At 37.8% G+C, this 23887-nt stretch overlaps 1 protein-coding gene and 1 long non-coding RNA gene across 2 annotated transcripts in view; one reads left to right on the top strand and one right to left on the bottom strand.

Annotated features, from left to right (window-relative positions):
- Positions 1-14883, top strand: part of gabra6b (gamma-aminobutyric acid type A receptor subunit alpha6b) — a 33209-nt gene extending 18326 nt beyond the window's left edge. The window contains exon 10 of the mRNA XM_058757838.1: positions 10155-14883. Coding sequence (XP_058613821.1) covers positions 10155-10164 — 10 coding nt within the window. The 3' untranslated portion in view covers positions 10165-14883. The remainder of the gene's footprint in view (positions 1-10154) is intronic.
- Positions 4227-6263, bottom strand: LOC131528581 (uncharacterized). The gene is made up of 5 exons (XR_009267881.1): positions 6249-6263; positions 5462-5835; positions 5249-5313; positions 4966-5092; positions 4227-4622 (listed from the first exon to the last, which is right to left on the bottom strand). It is a non-coding gene; the product is annotated as an uncharacterized LOC131528581 (long non-coding RNA).
- Positions 14884-23887: the final 9004 nt, after the last annotated feature.

The raw sequence follows: 23887 nt of genomic DNA, 5'->3' as shown, positions 1-23887 counted from the left end.
GCAAGGCAGGAGTTCACAGATGGCCTCCATAACCGTGATAGGGCAGAACAAGGATTCACAGATGGCCTCCATAGCTGTGACAGGGCAGGATGAGGATTCACAGACGGCCTCCATAGCCATGACAGGGCAGGAAGAGAGTTCATAGATGGACACCACTGACACCTCTGAACATTCCGCATGAAGAGACTCTGGAAGATCAGTGGAGATGTGATGAGACTCTGGAAGATCCGCTAAGATGTGACGTGACTGGACTTGACTCGTGACGATCGGCTGTGACTTGACTCATGACGATCAGCTGTAACTGGATTTGACTCGCGACGATCAACTTTGACTTGACTTGACTCATGACAATCAACTGTGACTTGGCTGGACTCACGAAAATCAACTGTGACTTGGCTGGACTCACAATGATCAATTGTAACTTGACTTGATTTGTGAAGATCAAAGGTGAATTGGCTTGACTCAGGATTGGCAGCTGTGACATAACGGGACGCTGTTTTGTCCGCCATCTTGTCCGCCATCTTGTGATCAAGCTCCACTGTTACTGCCATTTTGTGAGTGTGCTCTGGTGCGGCCACCATTACACAAGTGAGTGCGGTGTCGTGTTCCTCCGCGACACCCACAGTGAACGCTGCACCAACAGTCATCAAAGCATAATCCATAAACTGACTGAGTGACAAACGCGGACCCTCATGAATTAGCTTAGATTTCAGCGGTTGATTAACGCCCTCACAGAAAAAGTCTATCAAAACACAGTCTGGGAGATCAGAATAATAAGCAACGTTCAAATACTCTTGAATATAGTCCTCGAGCGATCGTGTGCCCTGTTCGAGGGCTAATAACAGCCTTGCAATATCCATACCTGGCCATTGTCCACTTGAAAAGCCACTGGATCCTTGTGTGGCCGAGTATTCTGTTACGGAGCCGATGAGACGAGAGGCATGCGTATCCATTTGCAAGGCTTTTATTCAGGAACGTGGTCACAAAACAAGCAAGGTTCATGCAATGGCAAACAGGTACAACACAGGCAAGACAAAGAGTAATCCTAGGGCAAGCGTGGGTCTTCGATTGGCGAACAATATCCAACAGGGCAAGGCAGAGAGATAATCCAGGTACATGAGCAATAGTTCAGAGTCCGAATGGCAAGGCAAAGGGTTAATCCAGGAAACACGGGCAAGAATAAAAACACAAGAAAACAGGCAAGGCAAGACTATGACAACTAAGTGGGCTCCGTAGAGTAGCTATAGCTAGGAGAGTGATATGCGCTATACAATACTCGGCGATCTGAATAAGGAAGTCCATGGCTTATGTAAGGCGTGTGATGGGAATGAACTGTGTAATCAGTGCATTAAGCTGTCTGTGTGTCATCAGTGTAATGGATGATGGGAACTGTAGTCCAGGGTGAAGTGCAACAGTTTGTGTAGTGCAAGAGTCAATATGATGGAAGAGCGACCTCGTGTGGTGAATGAACGGAAGCTCATAAACCGGATTCGTTACACAAACCGTCATTTAAAAAAAATTTCTGAACATACAGAAACTAAAATCTTAAAGTCATATCCAATAAGCAGAGACAAACACTGATTGCATCATCTTTATAAAATATAAAAAGGCGTTTCACGATGCCATAGAAGAATCCCAGACAGCAACATAGTGTTGGCCCAGATCCGCCCACATCTGGCCCGTGTAAAATCCATGCGGGCCAGATGTGGGCCGGATCTGGGCCGACACTGCTTGCTGTCTGGGAACCTTTTTCATATGGACATCTGTAAAAATATATTTACATATCACCTCAGTAATAAAACTCATGGATTCGGACAGCGATTTATTCACAGTGGAGGAGCGAGTTCTGTGATCCTACGAACCTGGGAACGTGCTGCTCACGTGGCCAGTCACATGATTGTCTGCTGTAAATAAAATGAATTTTATTTACAAATTTATTCTTATTATTGTGTAAAATGTATTTAAAAATACGTATTATGTAAAATGTATTCTTATTATTCCAAGCATATTTTATAATATGTAATCCCATTCATTATTTGATTATTTAAATCTCCTGTTTAAAAATAGGAAAACAGACGCGCTATAGTTTTATATAATTATACGTGATATATATCTGTTTATAATGCACATTTTAAAATTGTATTGCATACCTGCTTCAGTCATAATAAAGACCCATTTCGAATGTTTACGTGCTTTTCTTCTCTTTCTGCTCCCAGTCGCTGTGGTGGAGCAGTAATGAAGTATTGTTCTTTTAAATACTTTCGAGCATTTCAGAAATAAATATGTATGCAAATTAAACCGAAGTACAACGTTACCTTACAGTCTTCCGGAGTGCTCAAAAAGGGTTTAAACACTGAATTTTGAATCGATTTTTTTCTCGTAAACTCAGAGATGTGGATTCAGACGCCAATTAAATTACCACATGACCTTGGTGTTTGTCAAAAAACAGTAGGTAATCGGCTGAGGATTTTTACGGGGGTGGTGAGAGAAAAACACCGACATCCTGGATTCAGACAGCATTAAAATCACCAACTACCCTCTGTAAATAGTGAAAATCACTTACGTCCCCCTGAGAAACAATTACCGTCCGAATAGGGCTTTATATTTGCTAAGGAGGGGAAACCAGCAAATGGTCATGTAAATATACACTGATCAGCTGCAAGATAAAAATGAGGACAAATAAAAAACAGGACAAATGAGCAAGTGAAAAGATCTGAGTGACCCAGTGGATGACCGGGAACATGTTATTTACCTTGGGAACAGATCGCAGCAGATGCACTATGGGAAGAAGGCAGGTCAGTGGAGGCAGTGTTATACTCTGGGCAATGTTCTGCTGAGAATCCTTGAGTCCTGGGATTCATATGGATGTCATTTTGACAAATACCACATACTTAAAGATTGTTGCAGATCACACCCTTTCTTGGCAATGATATTTCCTGATGGCAGTGGTCTCTTTCAGCAGGATAATGCACCCTGCCACACTGCAAAATAAAATGTTCAGGAATAATTTAAGAGACAAGACAAAGACTTCCCTTAGATCTTAATGCACGTTGGGATTAAGGAAAGCCATCAGGAAATATCATTGCCATGAAGGGGTGTGGTCTGCAACAATCTTTAAGTATGTGGTATATCGGCCATCGGCTGATTGTTCAAAATCAGCTGATGATCAAGGCCGATTATATCCTGTCAATCAATAGGCGGCAGAAAAACGTGTCAGACTGCAACTCATACTGTGAATGAAGAACATCTCTGTTGAATTTAGGGCTGTCAAAATTAACATGACAATAAGGCATTAACAGTTAAAAAAAAAAAGCGACATTAAAGCAGGCTCTATTTGATCAGATGAATCAGCTGTGGTTCAAGGCCGCATTGCCAGATCCACAGTTTTTCTCTACACCAAACATTTGTAGCACGCCTTGCATCCGATAATCACAAAGCGCTCTGTGCTTTCTTACTTCTGATAAGAAACAAACTCTCAGCTTCCAAATCCTGTACATTCTATCACGAAATACAAACAACAAATGCCTTTTTGGTGCTTTTAAGTGTGACGTGACAGATCGCTATTGCACCTCAATTCAAGTTCAAGTCTCTTCCAGTTTAATAAGTTATAGCACAAAACACACATGAATGTACATCATAAGATGTTGAAAGATACAGTATGGCTTACCAAAATGTATCATGTCTGTCTAATGTAATCGCTCAATCAGTGTTTCAACCGCAGAAAGATGCCAATAAAACAGATTGTGAACAGTATGTCACTTAACGTGATATTTACCTCAGCAAAGTTATTCTGCTGTTCACAGTTCTTAGTTCTCAGTTATAGCTATAAAACAACACTGAAGAGGAGCTTTTTTTACTTATAATTATATATGTACACTGTAAAATATTTGACCGTAAACTCAGTAAATTACTGGCTACTAGTTGCATTACTTTCACGGTAAGTTACTATATAATTTTTACAGTAAATAATTGTGAATGACGACTGTATTCTGTGACCTCACAGTAGTTATTCCACACTGTGATTTAGCAGTATGCTCCTGTAGAATTACTGTATTTAGCTGTGAAGTTACAGTTAATGTCATCAGGTTACTGCAATTTAGCAGTATTCTGCTGTAGAGTTACAGTGTAAACTGTAATAGTAATGCAAATCAGTAGCCAGTAATGTGCTTTTAATTTATTATAAAATTAATTAAAAACTTTTAATTTAAAATGTATTAATTTATTATAAAATACTGTTATTTTGAAATTGTATCTTTTAACCCATCAATACCCTGTAACACTGGAAAGATGTGTACAGTTCAAATAAACACACAATTTTACACATTTATTTAGCAGTTTAATAAATCGTGTCTAAACTTTCCAGAAAAGAAGTTAAGACGATCATGAACCAGGACACACTATAGAACATATTCAGGGATCATCTTACTGCATGACCACATCTAGCTTAACACAAAGCGAGAGTTTGGTTTGTCCATTCTGGTGTTGGAACATTGCTTATACACTAGACTGACATTCATTCAAAGTCAATGAGTTTCCTGATCAGTGTACAGACTTGCTGGTTGATATGTCCTCTCTGCCTCTTTGAGTTTGTGCCCATCTCTGAATTGATGCCCAAGAAGTACCTATAAACAAAATGGCAGAGAGGAAAGCTGTTAGTTTCTTTCAAGTGGGATGAAAAAGGTGTCAGTTCCCAGTGACCATGAGTGGGTCACTGCTGTTGCAGTACAGACCAAAAAGGTGACAGAACGAGAATGACAGAATGGTTAACCCTAACCACTTAAATAACAGCAGCTTACAAACATTTCCATCACAAACACACAGTTAAAAACAGTCCTGCAACAAAGTAGAGGTGTGAGATTTATCCAGGCATGCGCGACTCGCAAAATCACAACACATCCAGACATTCCTTGTCTAACCCATCAAATAAAAAACAAGCCCTCAAGTACAATATTATGTAGAAATTACCTTTGATAAATTCCAGGGTGCAAGAATCATTTTCAGATTGAAATGGCAAAAATGGCAGCCAGACCAATTATAAAATCAGCTTGTCCCTCCAATGTCAGCATCCATGCCCTCGACCTTGTTGTGTCACCTGAAACAAAAACAGATATACTGTTACCTACTGTTCAGAAAAGAAATCAAGATTTATTTATTTACTTATTTAAGGAGTGAAAAGAGTAGTGTGGTGGCATACTCTAACTACTGAGTTTTACATGACTACTTTTAAAAGAAAATAATTGCAATCCACCTAATTTTTCAACGCGGACATAAGCCGTTTTCTGTGAATGTGTGAGACGTCCGGTTCATTAGGCGCTGTAGGGAAATAACAAGAAGGATAACAAGTAAATGGTAAAACTGTTTGCACTACAAACCAGTGTGTTCATAATTAAGATAATACATTCAAATAATATGGTAAGACACCACAAATTTGCAAGTTTAAGCAGCAAAACAAGCTGCTTACAGCTAAAAAATAGCTGGAAGCAAATGAGACTGGAAGTCAATATTTAAAATTCTAAAAATAAGGTGAATAAATTCTAAATGCTGATTCTATGGGTAAAAAGTAAATACAGTTACTAAAGTGTATAATTCACAATGTTACATAGCTACAGTTTTGATATTACAAATCTGTCATTTTTATAATAGATCAGGGGTGGCGAACTCCAGTCCTGGAGAGCCGCAGCCCTGCAGAGTTCAGCTCCAAGCCTAATTAAAACTCACCTGCACATAGCTTTCTAGTAACCCTTCAGACCTTGATTAGCTTGCTCAGGTGTGTTTGATTAGGGTTGATACAAAACTCTGCTGGGCTGCGGCTCTCCAGACCAATGTTCGCCACCCCTGTAATAGATAATTAATTTTCTGTTTTAAAAAAAGACAGTTGCAAATATAGGCCTTTTTTTAAACATGTTTTTCAAAACCAAATGATTCAATTCTGAAGTGATAGCAGGTCTGAATCGTTTATGTTGACTTCAGGCAGTGAGACAACCTTTTTGTTTACATTTAAATCCTTTAAATGAAATGAATACATCATTAGTATCATAGTCAGAACCATTCTCACTCTACAGCAATGTTTTTTTTTTTCCAGAAATCATGACCCGGTTACTCAAGATAATCCACAGACCTTATTATGAGCAGTTTCATGTAGAAACTATCTGTAGAAAGAAAACAGTTCCTATATGAAACTGCTCACAACAAGTTTGTGGATGACTTGACACTTGAAAATACAATACAAACAAGAAGGACAACATTACCTTGAACAATCAAGCAAGCTAGGGGTGATTGGTAGCTTCACAGTTCCTTAACCGTCAGTGGCTGTAGCTGTAGCACAAGGATGCAAAAATAATATTTCAATACAACAGGAGTACATTAAGACTCAACTGTTAAAAATCTGTACATAAGGTAGCACAGAGTCAAAATTTGCGCACAAATAATCTCTTGCCCCTATCAATTTATCTTATATACACTTAATTTTTCAGTTGATGAAGCAGACAAAGGCTGCTCCGTATCACATACACAGCAGAGGAGAAAATTATGAAGAATCCCAGTAAACGTTACTAATTTGAGATGAATTTACTCCACCTTTGCCATAATACACAACATATAATTTCCCTGGTTGATAATGACGATCATAAGGCCATCTTACCTTACAACTTTATTCCCCAGCGATAGCCGCTGTGGGGAGAGCCTGATGTACACAGGGAAAGAGATCGCCGTTAGCACTAAGAAATGCTTAAGTTGAGATATTGATTTTTTTTTTTCCTAAATGAAGCTCCAAAAAAATTGCTAATGTCTCACAGTTAGCTACTAACTTAAAGGTACCGTAGAATGCATTGATACAATATTTTAAATTGTTCTCTGATATCTACATAAAAGGTATGTGACTTAGGTAAGGGCAAAAAATCTCCAGAAATGGTTTTACATGTGCATTTATATAATAATGTTGAGCTCTGCTCTGATTGACTATTTCAATTAATTAGCTCACAGGAAGGAAACACAGGGAGGAAAATAGGACTATTTCAATACTTTCTTGCGTAATATCGTCGTGTAATTATACTGTATATAAAATGCAGGCATCAGGGAGCCGCTATTAATATGCTGGGCATTGAAACTGCTTTCAAATGCACGATCGCTTTTTACTTTCACTTTTGCTGTCGAGATTCGCGATCGCACAAACTCTGTTTATACTATGGAGCGGCAGTACTTACCACACATTTTACAAGATCAGATGCTTGTCAGTGGTGCTCAGGATCTGTAAATCATTCGCCTGGAACAGAACATTTATTTCCATGATCTGCCATTTTAGCTGTTGTCCTCGCTTGTTTTTTCACAATACCTGCAGAACTTCTGATGGTTCGGCTGTGTAGGTTCGGCTGGCCTAGAACATGGGCGGGTATAAGCAAATGTTGGAGACGTAACTATTAGTGATCCCGACTGTTACATCACATGTTATGTTCTGATTCGCCTATTTTTCAGTGATCTTTTTTATTCACGAGATTTACTACGAGGCTCACTGTATGTCATTTCCATGTGCAGAATTCTTATTGTTCAACTATGTCAAGGTAAATACAGTTTTCCATTCTATGGCACCTTTGATACGGTACAATTACTACAACCAACGTCTGTTTATGGTTTAAAAAATTGACGTGCTCAAACCTACACGAGTAAGCTAACCGCTAACAATGTGACAACAGAACCTACAACTAACTCTACTTGGTTAATACTTTTAAACTGCATGCACTATCATATAAAAAAGGCATTTAATTTGACATTTCAACACTTACCGTTGAATTTGTCAGACTCGGATGAGAACATGGAAGAAACGAGAGAGCTCAGTCAGACGACACAGCGCAGAGGCGGGACGGAATTTACACGGAAGTTACGGAGTTTCCTGTAACTGCTCCACCTACATTATTTTCACAGTAAAATTCCCGAACATGGTATTATATTGTGAAATATCACAGTAAAAGCCTGTAAAGTGATAATGTAGTTTACTGTGAAATATTACAGTTGCATGCTGTGAAATCCCATAAATTTTTTACAATGTATGTTTGAATAAATCTGGCATTAAGGTATATATGAAGAAAAAAGGAAAGTTTATGTTTAAGTTTATGGTAACAAAAGTGGTTAACATTCAACCTGTTCTTTTTCATCAGTATTATTTGTGATTTGAATTTTGTGAACAGGAGTTCCTCTTTCACTGTGCTATAAGCCGGGCTTTGGACGCTTTCACTTTCAATTTTCGAATTCATGACCTTGTCACTTTTTACAAGAAAAGATAATTGTCTGTTTTGCTTACATCTATTCACTGTTTAAAACTAAAACAAATGATTGAAAGATGGATTCATTGTTATTCTTAATTGAAAAGCACAACAACAATAAAACAGTAGGCTACAAACTAACTTATGTAATGTAATTACACCAGGCTACACCAGAATGTTTAGCAAACACTGAGGAATCAAATAAATAAAGAACATTTAAAGAAAGCTGTACTGCTGTACTGTGTGGCGGCTCTGCATCGCGCGCTTTATGCATGGAGCAGAGCAGACCATGCACTGGCACAAATACGACCACGTCAAATTTTAAGTCACACATAACTATCAGTATCGGCATCGGTATCGGCCGATATCATTCTGAATAATCGGCTATCTGTATCGGCAGAGAAAAAAGATCTGGAAAGATTTTGTCTCCGATCTCTTGCCAGGTGTTCTCCAACCTCATCAGGCATTATACGAGAAGACTTAGAGCTACTATCCTGGCAAATGGCGGTTGCCAAAAAGTATTGAATAAACATGTATTGGAGAAAAATATCAGGTCTGTCCATGCTGGTGTCCCTCAGGGTTTGATTTTGGGTCCGTTACTTTTTTTGTATTTACACTTACGGATCTATAAGTACAGCTTTTTAGTAAATGAACAAGATGAAGATATCAAATAACACAGGAGAAAATACAATCCCAGTTAAACAACAGTGTAACATAGATAGATCAAGACAGAATCAGAGAAATAAATAAAGTAAAACAAGTGTCATGTCTACAAAGGGATAACCAAGCAACAGGAGTACACAATTCGAAACCTGGAAACATAATAAGTAGCTATGGAAATGAGATCTAGGAGTATGACTTGTAAAGAATCACCACAAATCACAATATTTGTTTGAGGGCAGAATATGCAATAACATTGTCACTTACACCATTGTTCTCCTCTTAAGTCAGTGGAAATTCACAGATCCCCTGAATGATCAACAGCACCTTTCGAAGCACTATCACCTGGCTGAGCACCATCATCATTTGGATATAGGGTGTGGGCTTGTTGATGCCACGGTTTATTTAAAATACCTCTGCACTGATTTTTAGATTTAATTTAAAGACATATAATTTAAGGAATTGTTGTGTTTAATTGCTCTGTTCATGTTTCACTGGTAACACAATAGTATAAATGGGGGGAAAAATAGAAGATTGGCCTCTAGACATAAGCTGTAAGAAAGTGGTTTGTCAGGGAGCCATTTTCATTTTCACAGAAATCTAGTGTCTAAGAGCTGAGCAATTCATCAGATTTCTCAGCAGCTTTCTTATCCTCTAGGACAGTCTTGCTGGATCAATACAGGAACTAAATCATATTTTATCTTCAGGAGAGGATCTATCTATCTATCTATCTATCTAGAATCTGAGGATTCTCCCATTGTCACTTTGCTATAACTGCAAAATCCAAGCCTGCTGCAAATAGAGTCTATATCCAAAACCTGTCAACACAAATAACCAACTCTATGGCTGTATTCGGAAAATAAATAAGAAACCTTCTCAGCCATATACTGGATAGGTATTTTGCTTTGTTGAGGAACTCTAGACAGTGTGATGTAAAATCAATATTATGTGGAAAATAAAAGCTGACATTCAGTTACATTTGCTAATAGTTGTCAACACAGTCATTTTCAAGCCATATCAAATGTGAAATGTGGTTAAAAATGTTTTAAACTGTTAACCTGTTATCTGAGTTAAAATGTTATGTTTATGCAACTGTGATGTGTTAGCAAAGACAATCTTATTTGTTAACCCATAGCTTCATACATGTGAATATTTTTATGAACACTTGGTGCTTGAAGTCCCTGCCTCTTTCCCTTTTTGCTTATTTTCTTTTTCTCTCCCTCTCTCTCTTTCTTTCAGGGAAGTGTGAGCCATGTTAGAAATCACAGAGAAAGGGGGCTGAAGACATGGCCATCTAATAAACTGGCGAATGCATAAATGGATGGATGGATGGATGAGAGACACATTCAGGGTCTGCTGCTGAAGATGTAACTGTGATTGTGCTGAGAGGGGACAATGTTGACTCTTCTTCACCTTTGCCCCCTCCCTCTCTTTCAGCCCGATAGCATGTATTGACCTCTCATCGCTCTCTGGCATGAAACTCTCCGACTGCAGAATGATTTTCCTCATCCCTAAAGAGAGTCAAGGTGCAATGGCACTTGTGACACTCTTGTTTTGACACTGTCACACAATTACACACTCAACATCCTCCCTTCACACAACCATCACGAAAAAAATAAAACAACTCTGCAGACACTCACAATAACGTGCAGATAAGACTTTCCGGCAATTGCAAGCCTTACAGCAGCCATAGGGGCTTTCACACTGGAGGAACCTTTTCATAGTTCCTATTGGTGGAAGTAGTGTTGTCAAAAGTACTGACCGCGATACCATTCGGAAGCCAATCGCAGATGTATCTGTTGAGCACGTGAACACAATGACCAATCAGCGCTGTTTAAGAATCCGCTCAACAGTGCTCAAATCTTAGCAGGAAATGGACGTTTTTAAAATTTCAGTACCGAATGGTATCGCGGTCGGTACTTTTGACAACACTAGGTGGAAGTTCCCGCTTTTTGGCATGTTCGCACCGCAGGAACTAGGAAAATATATTAACTCTGTTTGGAGGAACTAAATTAGCTCCTACTTTAGAGTAGGGTCTAAAACAGCTCTATAGGAACTATCAGTGACATAAGTGTACGCTGATTGGCCAAACACATACGAGACATCGGCTACCTGGCATTTTTAAAAAGCCATGTAAAAATATTTACTCCGCGAACATGTAAAACAGCAATAACGCCATTTACCTGTTGTCTGCAGCGTTGTGTTCTTTTCTCAGTCTCAATGATATGTAACACTGCAAGTTGTCAAAGGAGATTTAGTCAGATTGTAATGCTCTTTCAATCGCATAAGTTGTGCGTTTACATTCCATCTCCGTTATAACGAAACCCATGATACACAACAAAAACAGCTCCGATCACGCCGTCCTCCATTCACCGGTTGTTGATGTTTGTAAATGCCACGTATAAAGACGTCACAATCGGCCGCTTCAAAGTTCCCACTGCCGCTGCGAATGCAACCAGAAAAACGGCCCGATGGAGAAATTGGTTCTCTAAGAAATATAATGCTGGCTAGTTCCTATAACTGAGTTCCTAGAACTACGCGGTGCAAAAGCCCCTCATGTTACTTTAACCCTGAAAAGAAGCACCAAGCAATGCAAAACTGAATTAAGGCCAGTCTTTTCTATAACAGCTTGAGTTCATTTTTGAAGGCTGTCATACAGGTGTTGTGGGACAGTGTAACATTCTACAAGAAATGTTTTGTATCTGTTGGTTAAGAACTCACTGACAATTGTTTGAATTGATGCATTATTATCAATGAAACATAATGAAGGATGCATTTTTAAAATTATTATTAGTATTTTTCATAGGTTACACCTGGTCTTGTAAATGGCTCATATTATTTGGCCCTTGTGACTCTGCAGACAATCATTAAACATAAAGTTTTGGCCAAACCATTACAGATCCGCCAATGTGCTGAGACATGCATGATGGTTAAGAGGTACACAATAGATTTCATTTTCCAATATGGTACTTTTTGGAATATAGCAAGTACTCAGGCAGGTGTCCATTTTGTCCATCTGTGCCTAGGGGAATTTTCATTTGCACTATATTTTAAAGTACATGCACTTAGTGTACAATTTACTTACACAACAAAGTACTGAATAAAATAAGGTGACTACAAGTTTAGGTTTAGTTTACAGTTAGTACCTAGCTATTACATAGTTATTACCAGGGCTTGACATTAACACCCGCCAACTTGCCAAATGCGGGTGGATTTCAGCTGTGGCAGGTAACACGGTCACTATTACTAGCCACTTTGGCGGGTTGAATTTTAAATACGGTAACAGAGCTCGACGTTAATGCTTGTCCAGGACAAGTGGATTTTTTGAAGGGGCAAGTGAAAGAGAATTTTACTATGACTGCAAATTTGACATTGACTTTATGCAAGAGTTCAAACAAGTATTTGATATTAGGTGACTTACATTTTAGACACAGTCAATGCTGACTGTTAGTGCTCGATTTAATGAAAATAGTCCCAAAGATCACTTCATTAGTCGCACATGTCTGAGCAACACGCACAGTGTTTCGTTACCAAATGATTCAGTGTATCGAACGAATCAATGATTCAGTAACCCATTCATAAAGACAGGCACTTGGTTCATTCTTGAATGAATCAGCAGTCTGAACGAATCGTTTGAATGAATGACTCAATGACTCACTCGATAAGACAGTCACTTGCTGCCACCTACTGGCGGTTTACTTCCATATTTAAAAGTATTTCATATTTGTATATTTAAAAAAAAACAAAAAACATTTAATTTAAAATAGTAATTTAATACATCACATTACTTCTGCAGTTGTAATTTTGCAGTGTAAATGCATACATGGCATTCACGGCATGCTACATTTGAGCTTCATTACATTTGTCTGTGTAAAAATGCATCTAAATGCCACTTCAGCTGCTTCACTTTATTCTTCAGTGGAAAGATCTCTTTTGTTGATTATGATTTCATTTGATTGGTAACAGTCCTATAGTGTCTCATTATATTAACTGTAATTATTATTCAAATTTAACTATTTGATATGAAAGATTATGCATACATTTAAAAAGACTGCCTTTTATATAGGCACAAATGACCTGGAAATCAATTTAAGTAAATTTTAGTATGCAGTCATGAACTTCAATCATATAAAATGTAATTTCCCAGCAACAAAATTATGGCCGGTGAAAATACTGAGAGGCTAGTAATTTTGGAAAACCACTAGCCACAGTGGCTGGTGAGCAAAAAACTTCATGTCAAGCCCTGGTTATTACAATTACTATAATAATTGGGTTATACTTTATTTAAGGTGTCCTTGTTACAGTGTAATTGTACATTTAAGTACTGAGGAATATTAATTAACTACATGTACTTACTATACGGTTAGGATTAGGGTTTGACTTAGGGTTACTTGCATGTAATTATGCATAATGTATTGTTATTATAATAGTATGTGTATGTACATGCATAACAGGACTGTAAAATAAATTGCTGGATTTTCCTCTAGGCACATTGAATATTTTTGCACCTGCAATTTGTTTAGCCTTCTTTACGGCTATCTCGATTGTTTACAAATCCTGCTAATTGACAGTCAACCTAATGTGACTTATCTTTGCACGCAGATATTTATAGTTGAAGTTTATTTTCAGAGCTAAGACATTTTATTTATTGTGGCGTTTCCATTATTTGGTCCACTTCCTCTACACAACTGCAAACAGTTCTAGTCTTTCCAGACACTCGAGTCCACCTGGGGCAAAGAATGCGTGCTATCTTCAGACAGTAGCTGTTTTCTTGAATCATTTTGTCCCGCTCTTTTCGCTTCATTGAACTGATGGGGGTCTTTCAGGAGAGAGTTATTTTAGAACTCTCTCCCGTTTTGGACAAAGGCAGTCCTCCTGGGGAAAACTATGAGTATATACAGTATGCATTGACTTATTTACACACAGACACACTCTCACTCCTACAGATATGCCCGTTTCAAGAGTGCATCAGCAGATTCAGCACTACTGTGCTTTTTGCCATTGATAAATTGTTCTTCTTATATAAGGTGCTATTGAAGATGATTTATTTGTTGGGCTCCATCAAAGCATATTATAAAATGTATATTTAAATACTTCACCATCCAAGCCTCCTCTGGCAGAAACCTTCCTGGCAAAAGTCCACGTACCTGCTGTGAAACGAGTTTATTTATTTATGTTGTTTTATCTCATTTTGATTTTTATTTATAAATGGGCTTGAAATGATGTTCAGTTCTCAGCTTATTATCAGGTGTATTGACTGCCTTCTTTGCATTTTAATACTCAAGTATATTATCACTTAATAATAAACTTCTTAATAAGAGCCAGCTTAATCCAGTTCACAAACAATTATGAAATTTCCAGTTTAGACAAATCAATGCAAATATATGGAGGCTCATTATCTGGGGGTAACTGGATCCTGCGACGATGGGGATCCACCCATGAAAATTGTCCCCGGCCAAATGCATGCAATTTAATATGCTGTACGTACATGTGTAACTATGAGTTATTTATTTTCTGCATATGCATACTGTTTGATTGTTTTCTGTTTTGTTTTTCTGGACTGCATGGCCTCTCATGCACACATACTGTACAATGATTGACAGGTTCTCTGTCTCTGTCTGCTAATCTTTGACTTTATGCAGAGTTCCATCAGAAAAGCGTGTGTGTGTGTAAGAGAGCGAGAGAGAGAGATGAATTGCTAAAGCAATCATTGCTGAGCTTTGAGCCTGTCACCATAAAGCAAATGCAGAGATGAGATAACATGTTAAAAGCAAAATGTTATATATATATACACTAATGTCTCCATAACATATAATGACACTGTCTTCATACGATGTTTGACTTTCATGTCAGTTATTATTGCTTTGTATCCTCTTTTGTGCCAAGAGTTTTATTTTAACGTCAGTGTTTCTTTTGTCATTTCATATATATTTTTTCAATTGTTTCACCTTTTCTGAGCATTATTGTGTTAGTTGTTTTTTTTTTTTTTTTTTTTTTATATGTCATAGACATACTAAAATCCATTTTAGTATGTCTATGTAATATGTTGTCAAATGTTAATTATATTAAAGCCTATTTGGTATTCATACAAAGCATGTAGACTGTTCATGTATATGTGTCTAAAGATTTCATTTCTTTTACCATGAATCTTTTTTCTCTCTCTCTCTTTAAATTCGGAAATTGTAATGTTTGTTTTTCCAATATTAATATACTTTTTTCTTTTTTTTTCCAGGAACTTACTTGCGATAATATTAAGCAATTTAAAGACAAAACTACATAAAAAGCAAAGTTGTCTTCAGAAATACTGTTGCAATTTATGATTGTGCCTTTCTGTTATGACAGAATAATTTTCTCTGGTCTAAAAACAATTCAAATACCGAAACGGAAATTATTATATCTAACATGTCCATGGACAGAAATGATCACCCTTTTGTCAATTTTAGCTTTAATATTGTTTTCCTTGGGATATACACAGTATATATAAAGTTTTTTTTTTTTTTTTTTTTTTTAAGTTTAAATGCACATTCACAACTATGCATACATTATGTGCATTTTCTGAAAGTTCTCTGATTATCATTGGGGTCGTGTCTCAGAATGAATGACTTATGTACTGACATGGCGTAAGTAGATATTGGTCTGGGCAGTCTCTGTCTCTCTTACAGCCAAATGGCATGAGATTATGCTCATAAACATCAACCATCCAATTACAGCTCCACACACAACCCACACTGGATTTTTTCAAGGCTTGTCTGTATGGATAAACAGCACAAGTGTGCCAGAATCCATCCCTCCGCCCCTCCACCCTCCTGATGCCCAAATGCTCAAGGTTGCCCTTTCTAGTGAAAAAGGGTAGAGTGCCACCTATTGGTACACAGTTTGTAACCTGCCCTGTGCACTTACTCCTCCCTTCCACCTCCACCTGTCTAGTTCCATATTCATGAAGCAGCAGGCACACAACTAACTTTTGTCGCATGCTCAGTTTGTGCTGTTTGGTTGAAGAGTTGCAGAAGGCATTGTGGTTTGATTCAGAAGCTTCTGCATGTAAAACACTATATTACCATAAAAACAGAACATTGTGTTCTGTTTTTCAAGAACCCCTATTGTGGCTTTCGTAATCAACGTAATCAACAGTCAGCTACCACATCCATTTATGACTCCTCGCATATGTTTTATGATTTAGGGATTTAGCCTTTTTTCTTCTTCTTCTTGTGATGACAACCAGAATTCTTTTTTTTTCTTTTTCTTTCTTTTTTCAAAACCATGCCAAAATTAGCTCAGCCCTGCTCCAACAGCAGACTGTCACATGCCATGTGATTCACTCTGCGTTCTGACGTCGCAAAAGCAGAGAAAGTGACTGGAGGGAGAAAGAGAGAAAGAGAGGGGTGAATAAATAGAAAATCACACATGCAGAATCACGGCAGACTCTTGTGCCTCAAATGCCAAGCTGTCATTCAATAAACATGTCAGTGGAATCCAGCTCAGTCCAGATCCACACTAGACTACAGCTAAACGTGCTCATCCATTAGCCTCCAACAATCTGCCACTGTTCAATCGCATTTTGCAAGCATGTGTGGGTATTCCTGTGGACATATGTGTGTCCATGGGAAATTATAGACAAGTGCATTGAAATATTAACCATACTAGGGCTATATGCACCTCAAGGGGGTATTTAGTCCCATTCCAGGGGTCCTTGGAAATATTTCCATTTTTTTGTTGATGAAACTGCAAGTCTTTGTTGCCTGTAAGACTGCAAAATCTCAGGTGTCTCATTAAAGAGAGATTTGTTTTTCAGTTTGTTTTTCATCCACATTATCAGCTGTAGGCTACATTATTATTGTAATGGCCCCTTCAATAATATTAATGATCATTTTAAATGAAATCCATTATAATGTGATGTAAAAGGAACATGTTTCTAGTTTGTTTTGATTAAAGGGGCACTCAGTGCCATCAGTGTACAAACAGTCGGGAATCACCAAACTAGACAAATATAGGACAGTCTTGTGAAAATATTTTACTGTTAAAGGCTTCTCATTTGATGTGCCATTATGCATATTGATTTTGAGGATGATATGCAGAATCAATTCAATATATGGTTAAGCCAAACTGTGTCCATCAAACACTGTGAAGGCTCATGGATAAAATTCTTTCCAATCTGCCTTAAGCTTCTTATGACAATCTTCCATTTCTAGGCATCAAAGGAGTAACACACAATCTGATCCCGAGCTGTGAGCAGCCTCATGTGTCCTGCTGACCTATATTGAAGACGCATGACTGAGCTGTCGTAGTCAGCACCATACAATGGCCATACATCCATCCACACATTTTCAAAAACTGCTTTATCCAGCGTCTCGGGCCACAGGCGGAAGATACCTTGAAAGGAGGGCCAGTTGTCCATGCACCGTAAATGTGATTCTTTTTATATATATATATATATATATATATATATAGTGTAGTTTGATATCAATATTTTTAATAAACCTTAAATGAGAAAACTTGTATTATCTGTAAATGGAACTGGGGGAATACAGGAAAAAAAAAAAAAAAAACTGGAAGAATCTATAAATTATGAAAGAATTTTAATTTATTTTTTATTCCATTAAAAAACAGGCCTCCCCTGTGGTTTAAAAAATGTCTAGGCTAGCAATATAATACTGCAAATAATGCATGTGGTTATGATTATTTTTTATGACTATTTTTAATGTATTTTATTATTTTTTATGTTATTTTATTTTATTATTTTCCCCCAAAATTAATACATGTAGTTGCCTTTTTATACATAAATTACTACCCACCCACATAAAATAACTACCCACCTCACCCATGTCTTTACATTTTCATTTGATTCATTCTAGATGGAAAGCCATGTTCTAGTTAAAATCCTCTTGAGTTCCAGCTAAAAATATTACTAAGATCACTTAAAAATGACCTTGTTTGATTTGAGTTCTCATTTTAGCTTCACTGCTTTAAACTGCAGATGAATCTATCTATCTATCTGTCTATCTATCTATCTATCTATCTATCTATCTATCTATCTATCTATCTATCTATCTATCTATCTATCTATCTATCTATCTATCTATCTATCTATCTATCTATCTATCTATGTCTGTCTATGCACTGTCTGTCTCTCTGTCTCTCTGATTAGAATTGTGGCACATAGACATCACTATGATAATATAAGGTATGTACAAAAGTATAACACCATTACATTTACATTAATCATTTAGCAGACGCTTTTATCCTAAGCGACTTACAAATGAGGACAATGGAAGCAATCAAAATCAACAAAAGAGCAATGATATGCAAGTGCTTTATATTTATATATATATTTACTAACAGTAGCAACAAATGAATCTCTTTCAGTTCAGGAACTTCAATGTGTCAGTACATGATGCGATGGGAACTCCCTACAAAATCAAGTCAGTTCATTGGCAGATGATGCAATGCACCGTGTGTGACACAGCCATGTCTTTTTAAGTGAAAGTATGGCATCATCCATTCAGAATTTTCTGTCTTCGGGGTCGTGCGTACTACAACCTGCTCTGCTCTGAAAGGGTATTCATTCACAAACTCACAAAAGATTGGTTTGTACTTGCACACTTTATCCAGTGAATTGAGGTTGGCTCCCTGCTTGTGCGATGGTGGCCTTGTGTTGTCATGTTCTCGGTTGATCATCATGTCCATGCTGTGAGCACTTGAATAAGTGGACATTTCACTCCAGTGTGGCGTTTTTCAATCCCAAACCCAGTCTGAGATTGTGGAAACTCACTTGTGCCTCAAATCCTGAAATGTATGGGCCATTACATTCTGAGCTCATGTCTGTCCATCTGAGAGGTCTTATCTGTAGACCTGAATAACACATACTTTCACATACAAATAAAATTTGTAACAGACTTTTCTGAGGCTTGCCTGCTTTGAGGGCTATGTCTATTGGTTAAAGGTCCTACTGTCTGATCTGTCACTGTCTCCACGTACTTCCACCAAGTCCATTGATTCTGCACTGGCTCTGCTGAAGGCAAGTGGTGTTTGCATACTCAGCTGAAAAAAAAAGAGAGAGATTAAGTTGGTTTCTACTTGTCAGATTTTCTTCTTAGGGACGGAACCATGGATGCTTCATTGATAATGGTAGTCCATCATTACCCCAAAGTTGGCATTGTTAGCCAACTATGGTCGCAAGTTCCAGCTTGTTACCAACATAGTGCAATGATTGTTCCTGAAAACATACTTTAAAGAAACATTCACAAACAGCATCACAGACTTACGCAGTTGGAACTTCAACTCTTGACCTGTGGTTAAAATCATAGTGTCTTGTTACTAAGACATGTGGACTTAAATAAACCTGGAAAGGGAAACCTGGTGTATGATGTAAGATGGAACCCATGGTGAATCAAACATCAAATAAAGCAAAATGACAAAAAATAATGAAGTAGTCATTGATTGCCATGTAAGGTAATGATTTGACATTTCCTTAAAGATGGTCAAGTCAAGTCAAGTCACCATTATTTGTATAACGCTTTTTACAATGCAGATTGTGTCAAAGAAGCTTTACAGTATTAAACAGGGAAATAGTGTGTTGAAATAGTGCTCCATTCTCCTCTTTATACATAGGTCTTTATACATAGCTCTTCTTCTCACCCCGTGCAAACTGGCGACCAGATGAAGTTGTCCATACAGGACTTGCTATGGCAGGTGATCTTGAGGCATCCTGATAACAAGCCCAAGCCTGAGCAGTTGTCGTTTATTAAATGTGGCCTCCATGCTCTTGCAATTTGTCCTAGAAAGTACTTGGGAATGGGGTACATGATCATACCATGCAATCCCAGGGATTTCACTGCAGGCATCGTATATGAAAGCATTATTTGGAGTTTGCCAAAGGCTTCATAGGCCATAGGTGTTATCTGGTTGTGGATTTTATGAATGGCATTGCAGTCTTATGACAGGATGGTTTTTAATAAAAAGAATTAATGCAAGTGATTGATTTTCTAGTGGATAGGAGACTGGACCTCCACTGGCATTCCATTCCATTCTTAGTGAAGTTGACTGACAGGCCTAGTTTGTTGCAGGCCTTCACAGCCTTAGGACCTGCACTGCTGAGACCTTGATGGTAACCTGAAGAAATTACAAAGGTTTCCATCTGGCCTAAAGTCAAGTGTGATCCCGGTGCTGCTCTCAGGGGTTTTATGGAGAAGCTCCATGACATATGTAGTAGGAGATGTTGAAAACTACTACTACTACACACTCACTTTTTTCTTACCCTAGTAATTACATTAAAGGGCAATGTACTTACTGGGGAACAATAAAAGTTAGCACTCATATTTGCCTTACTGTCAATCCCTGTCCCTCGATGGTCGCATTGGCCACCATCCCAACTGTGAATGGATATTCTTTAGAATTTCCCAGAGCAGTTTTCAGTTTACATTGTGTGCAGAATTCCAGTGACTGAGAGCAATGTAGCTGTGTTCCTTTCTGAAGGGCTCATACCTATGCCATAAATGCTTCAAAGAGTTCAACTTCAAAAGTGAGAGCTTCGAAGGAATGAGGGGTGTAGGGGACCAAAAACAGGTCCTTGGAATGCACTTCTGCATCATCTTGCCAAACTTATTAAGGAGGTGCCATCTTTGCACAATTAAACCAGTGCAAAAGAATCATGGGAGCGAAGTGTGCATCAGCTGTACCCTTCAAAATCCTTCATGCCAGCTTTGAGCACTTCGGTTTGTAGCGACCCTGTTTTTTCTCAATCTGAAGTGCCCTTTGGAGGCAGATTTATCCAGTTTGGAATGCAGCAGTCACGTTTGGAGGCCGTAGTGTGTGTGGCCTGAGTTGCCTGACAACTGTGTGAACAGTTTAGATGTTCATACTAAGAGTTTTGAGAATGTGCACCTTGTGATAGTAAATATTACCATTCACAGAAGCTGAGCAGGAATTCCAGTGCAATGTTTTTTTTTTAATGGATGAACAATGTGACGTGTCAATAATCATGTCAATAATTAATTTTGAAAACTGTGGGTGATCTTTCCTTTGCCATGTTTGTCTTTCACATCATTCAGTAATAACGTTTTGCGACAGTCTCTCTTTTAATGATGGAGTCCATCTAGTCAGTCTGGCCGTGATGAAAAGCACTGGACGTTGCACTGGCCATGGTAGATTAGTGCTTGGGGCCGGTGTTCACACAGAACAAACTGCAGTCCATTAAATGAACAATGAACACTTCAGCATCTGAACACGGCCGCTTCGGTCACTATGCTCCCTCTCTTCTGGTCGCCTGGCTTCTCAATAGACCCTAAGGACTAGATTTACTAACAGTTTGCACAAACCCTCTTTTGGCTTTACTGAAGACATGCAGTGAAAAATTGTCTATGGAAAGGCATGGACACAGTCTTTTTTGCAGCTGACCTTATTGCATATGCATTTGAAGAGTATTTAAATGAATAGCACTATGCATTTTACTAAGGTTTGCAGTTGTCAATTTACTGGTATTTGCACCATTATTTACCGCCCAAAAAAGCATGTTTAACCCATTTTGTGCTTGATATGGCCATAATTGTTGCTTCCAGGAGAAGACACCACAGAGAACAAAGCACGCATAGTAGAAGGGAGAGAATTTTTTCCACTCGTATTGATTTATTTGGAATGCCAGAGGAAGGCATTATCCGAACATATCCTTATGGTAGAGTGCAGTGATCATTATGGAAATGAGTCGTTGTATCTGTGTTCTTTAACTTGTACATTGTCAGTACATCACCTGCAGAACTTTCCACTTTCCCATTGGCACTTTTCTGGAATTGCGCTTTTGTGCTAATTTGCCCCGTTTAGTAAATCTGGACTTAACTCTATTAAAACCTGACCCAATTTTTCATCATTCTATCAAAACACTAGCAAGTTTTTTATTGAATGGGAACATATTCTAACAAAAATACTAAGGCATTACAAAAAAACGCATTAATTGCATTAATTTCAATTCTGCCTGAATAGAACAAACAAAATTAAATCTATTTTTTGTTTTTTTCTGTACTATAAACCAGCCTACTATTTTTTTTTTTTTTTTGTGAGTGGCTAATGTGTGTCGTTTCCTCTCCCTCGTACTGTTTTCTCTGTTTTTTCTATCCTCCATCCCATTGAGGAATCTTTTTCTGCCTGAAGGTGGAAAGTGTTTGATCATTGGCCACATGACCAATTGTCCCTCCTGGATGCAATGGATGGCGGCTGCAGAGAATCTCTTCTGAAGAATATGTGGCCAAATGCTGGTCATATATTATAACAGGATCTTTGTGTGTGTGTGTGTGTGTGTGTGTCCCCCCTCCTTCTGTGCATTCTGTGTTATTATTATTTTACAGCAATTGTGTTTTATTTTTATACATTTGGAACCCGAGGCCAAGCGTATTGGATTTTTCTATTTAACAACAGCAGCAATTTCAGCAATTCCCAAATGGATTCATGTAATTATTGAGAAACAAACATATTTATTTATTTATTCATTCATTCATTCATTCATTTATCATTTTGTCACAAACATTGATAGTAAAGGGACAATAACTCCCTAATAGCTGAGCAATTAAAGTAGCAAGGACATTCTAATGATCTCTCGGTGTGAAGTAAAGAGCCTTGTTTACCAGCTGGGTCAGAGTCTATAGAGACTTGAGCCTGCCTGGACGAGCATGTGATCGCTGGAGTGACAGCAGTTAGCATCGACATCTCTTGCCTGTGCGTGGGAGGTGACTGTAAATACACAGTAGGAGAAGTTTCCAATGACCATGCTAGGATGTCTGCACATTAATGATTACCTGCTTATTCTGCTGGTCTTGTTTGGGGGTGAAAAGCACTGAATGTCCTCCCTGCATAGCTATCCATGGGTATCTGGCAGAGAAAATGTTTGCAGATGTGTGGATCTCCTAACAAACACAACTCATTCAGCTGGAGTAGTTACTGCTAATTGGCTGAACTGGGCTCATGGATCCAGAGGTAGATAATGGGTTTGGCACATGGGCTGCTGGGATTGTTAGTTGGTGAAAGTCATAACTGAGAGGAAGCAGTCAAAATCCTCAATTCTCTGAGGTCTTGACCTTCAGACAAGGTTGTATTGGCAGGAGGCCTTGTATTACTCTTCAATATGTAGGACCTGAAAGAGACTCTTTAAAGTCAAAAGCTTCAAAAACAAATCATTTATTTAGAAGCATTCTTGGAATTCAAATGAAAATAAACAAAATGTGCTTTGTTGGTTGGCAGAGGATTGATGTCTGGGTCACAACAGGTTGCTGTCATAGAAATGTAACTGAATATTTGCATGTTTTGATCCACACTCACGGATTCATTCACATATCATTTCCCGAATTTTGTTATTCAAAATATTTACAAATTATGTTAATTCAAGACAATTGAAAATATTTACTTTTAATTATTTTATTTCAAAACTAAAATGAACTCCCCAGGTAAAAATGATTTTGAGGTTGACTGGCATAACTAATATAATAATATTTATATCTATATTTATGCATTAGGCAAATCCATTCTACTGAAGCCAAATACATTTTCAAAAGTGTAGTTTAAAATGTGACCTTTATCAGACACTGGTCTGAACAGCCTGCTAAACTAACCAAATTGCACCATTGCATCATACTTAAAGAACTTAAAATTATACTTATAGTTTATGACTTTTGTAGTGGTTTTGCACTTTAAAGGGACAGTTCACCCAAAAATTATAACTCTGTCAACATTTACTCACCTTCAAGTTGTTCCAAATCTGTATGAATTCCTTTCTTCTGCTGAACACAAAAGAAGATTTTTTTGGAGAATGTGGTAACCAAACAGTTACCACTGACTTCCATAGTATTTTATAGTCAATGACTACTGTACGTTTTTGGTGAATTATCCCTTTAATTCAACTAGGATTCTTTTTAGGTATTTTTATTTTTTAATTTTTATTTTTTTCTGATGAACCTTTAACTTTAGACTTGAAGTTTGCTTATGTACACTAG

The sequence above is a fragment of the Onychostoma macrolepis genome, chromosome 21, assembly GCF_012432095.1.
Source record: "Onychostoma macrolepis isolate SWU-2019 chromosome 21, ASM1243209v1, whole genome shotgun sequence".
Classification (NCBI taxonomy): domain Eukaryota; kingdom Metazoa; phylum Chordata; class Actinopteri; order Cypriniformes; family Cyprinidae; genus Onychostoma; species Onychostoma macrolepis.
Note: the sequence above shows the minus strand (reverse complement) of the source record. Positions and strands in the feature narration are given on the sequence as shown.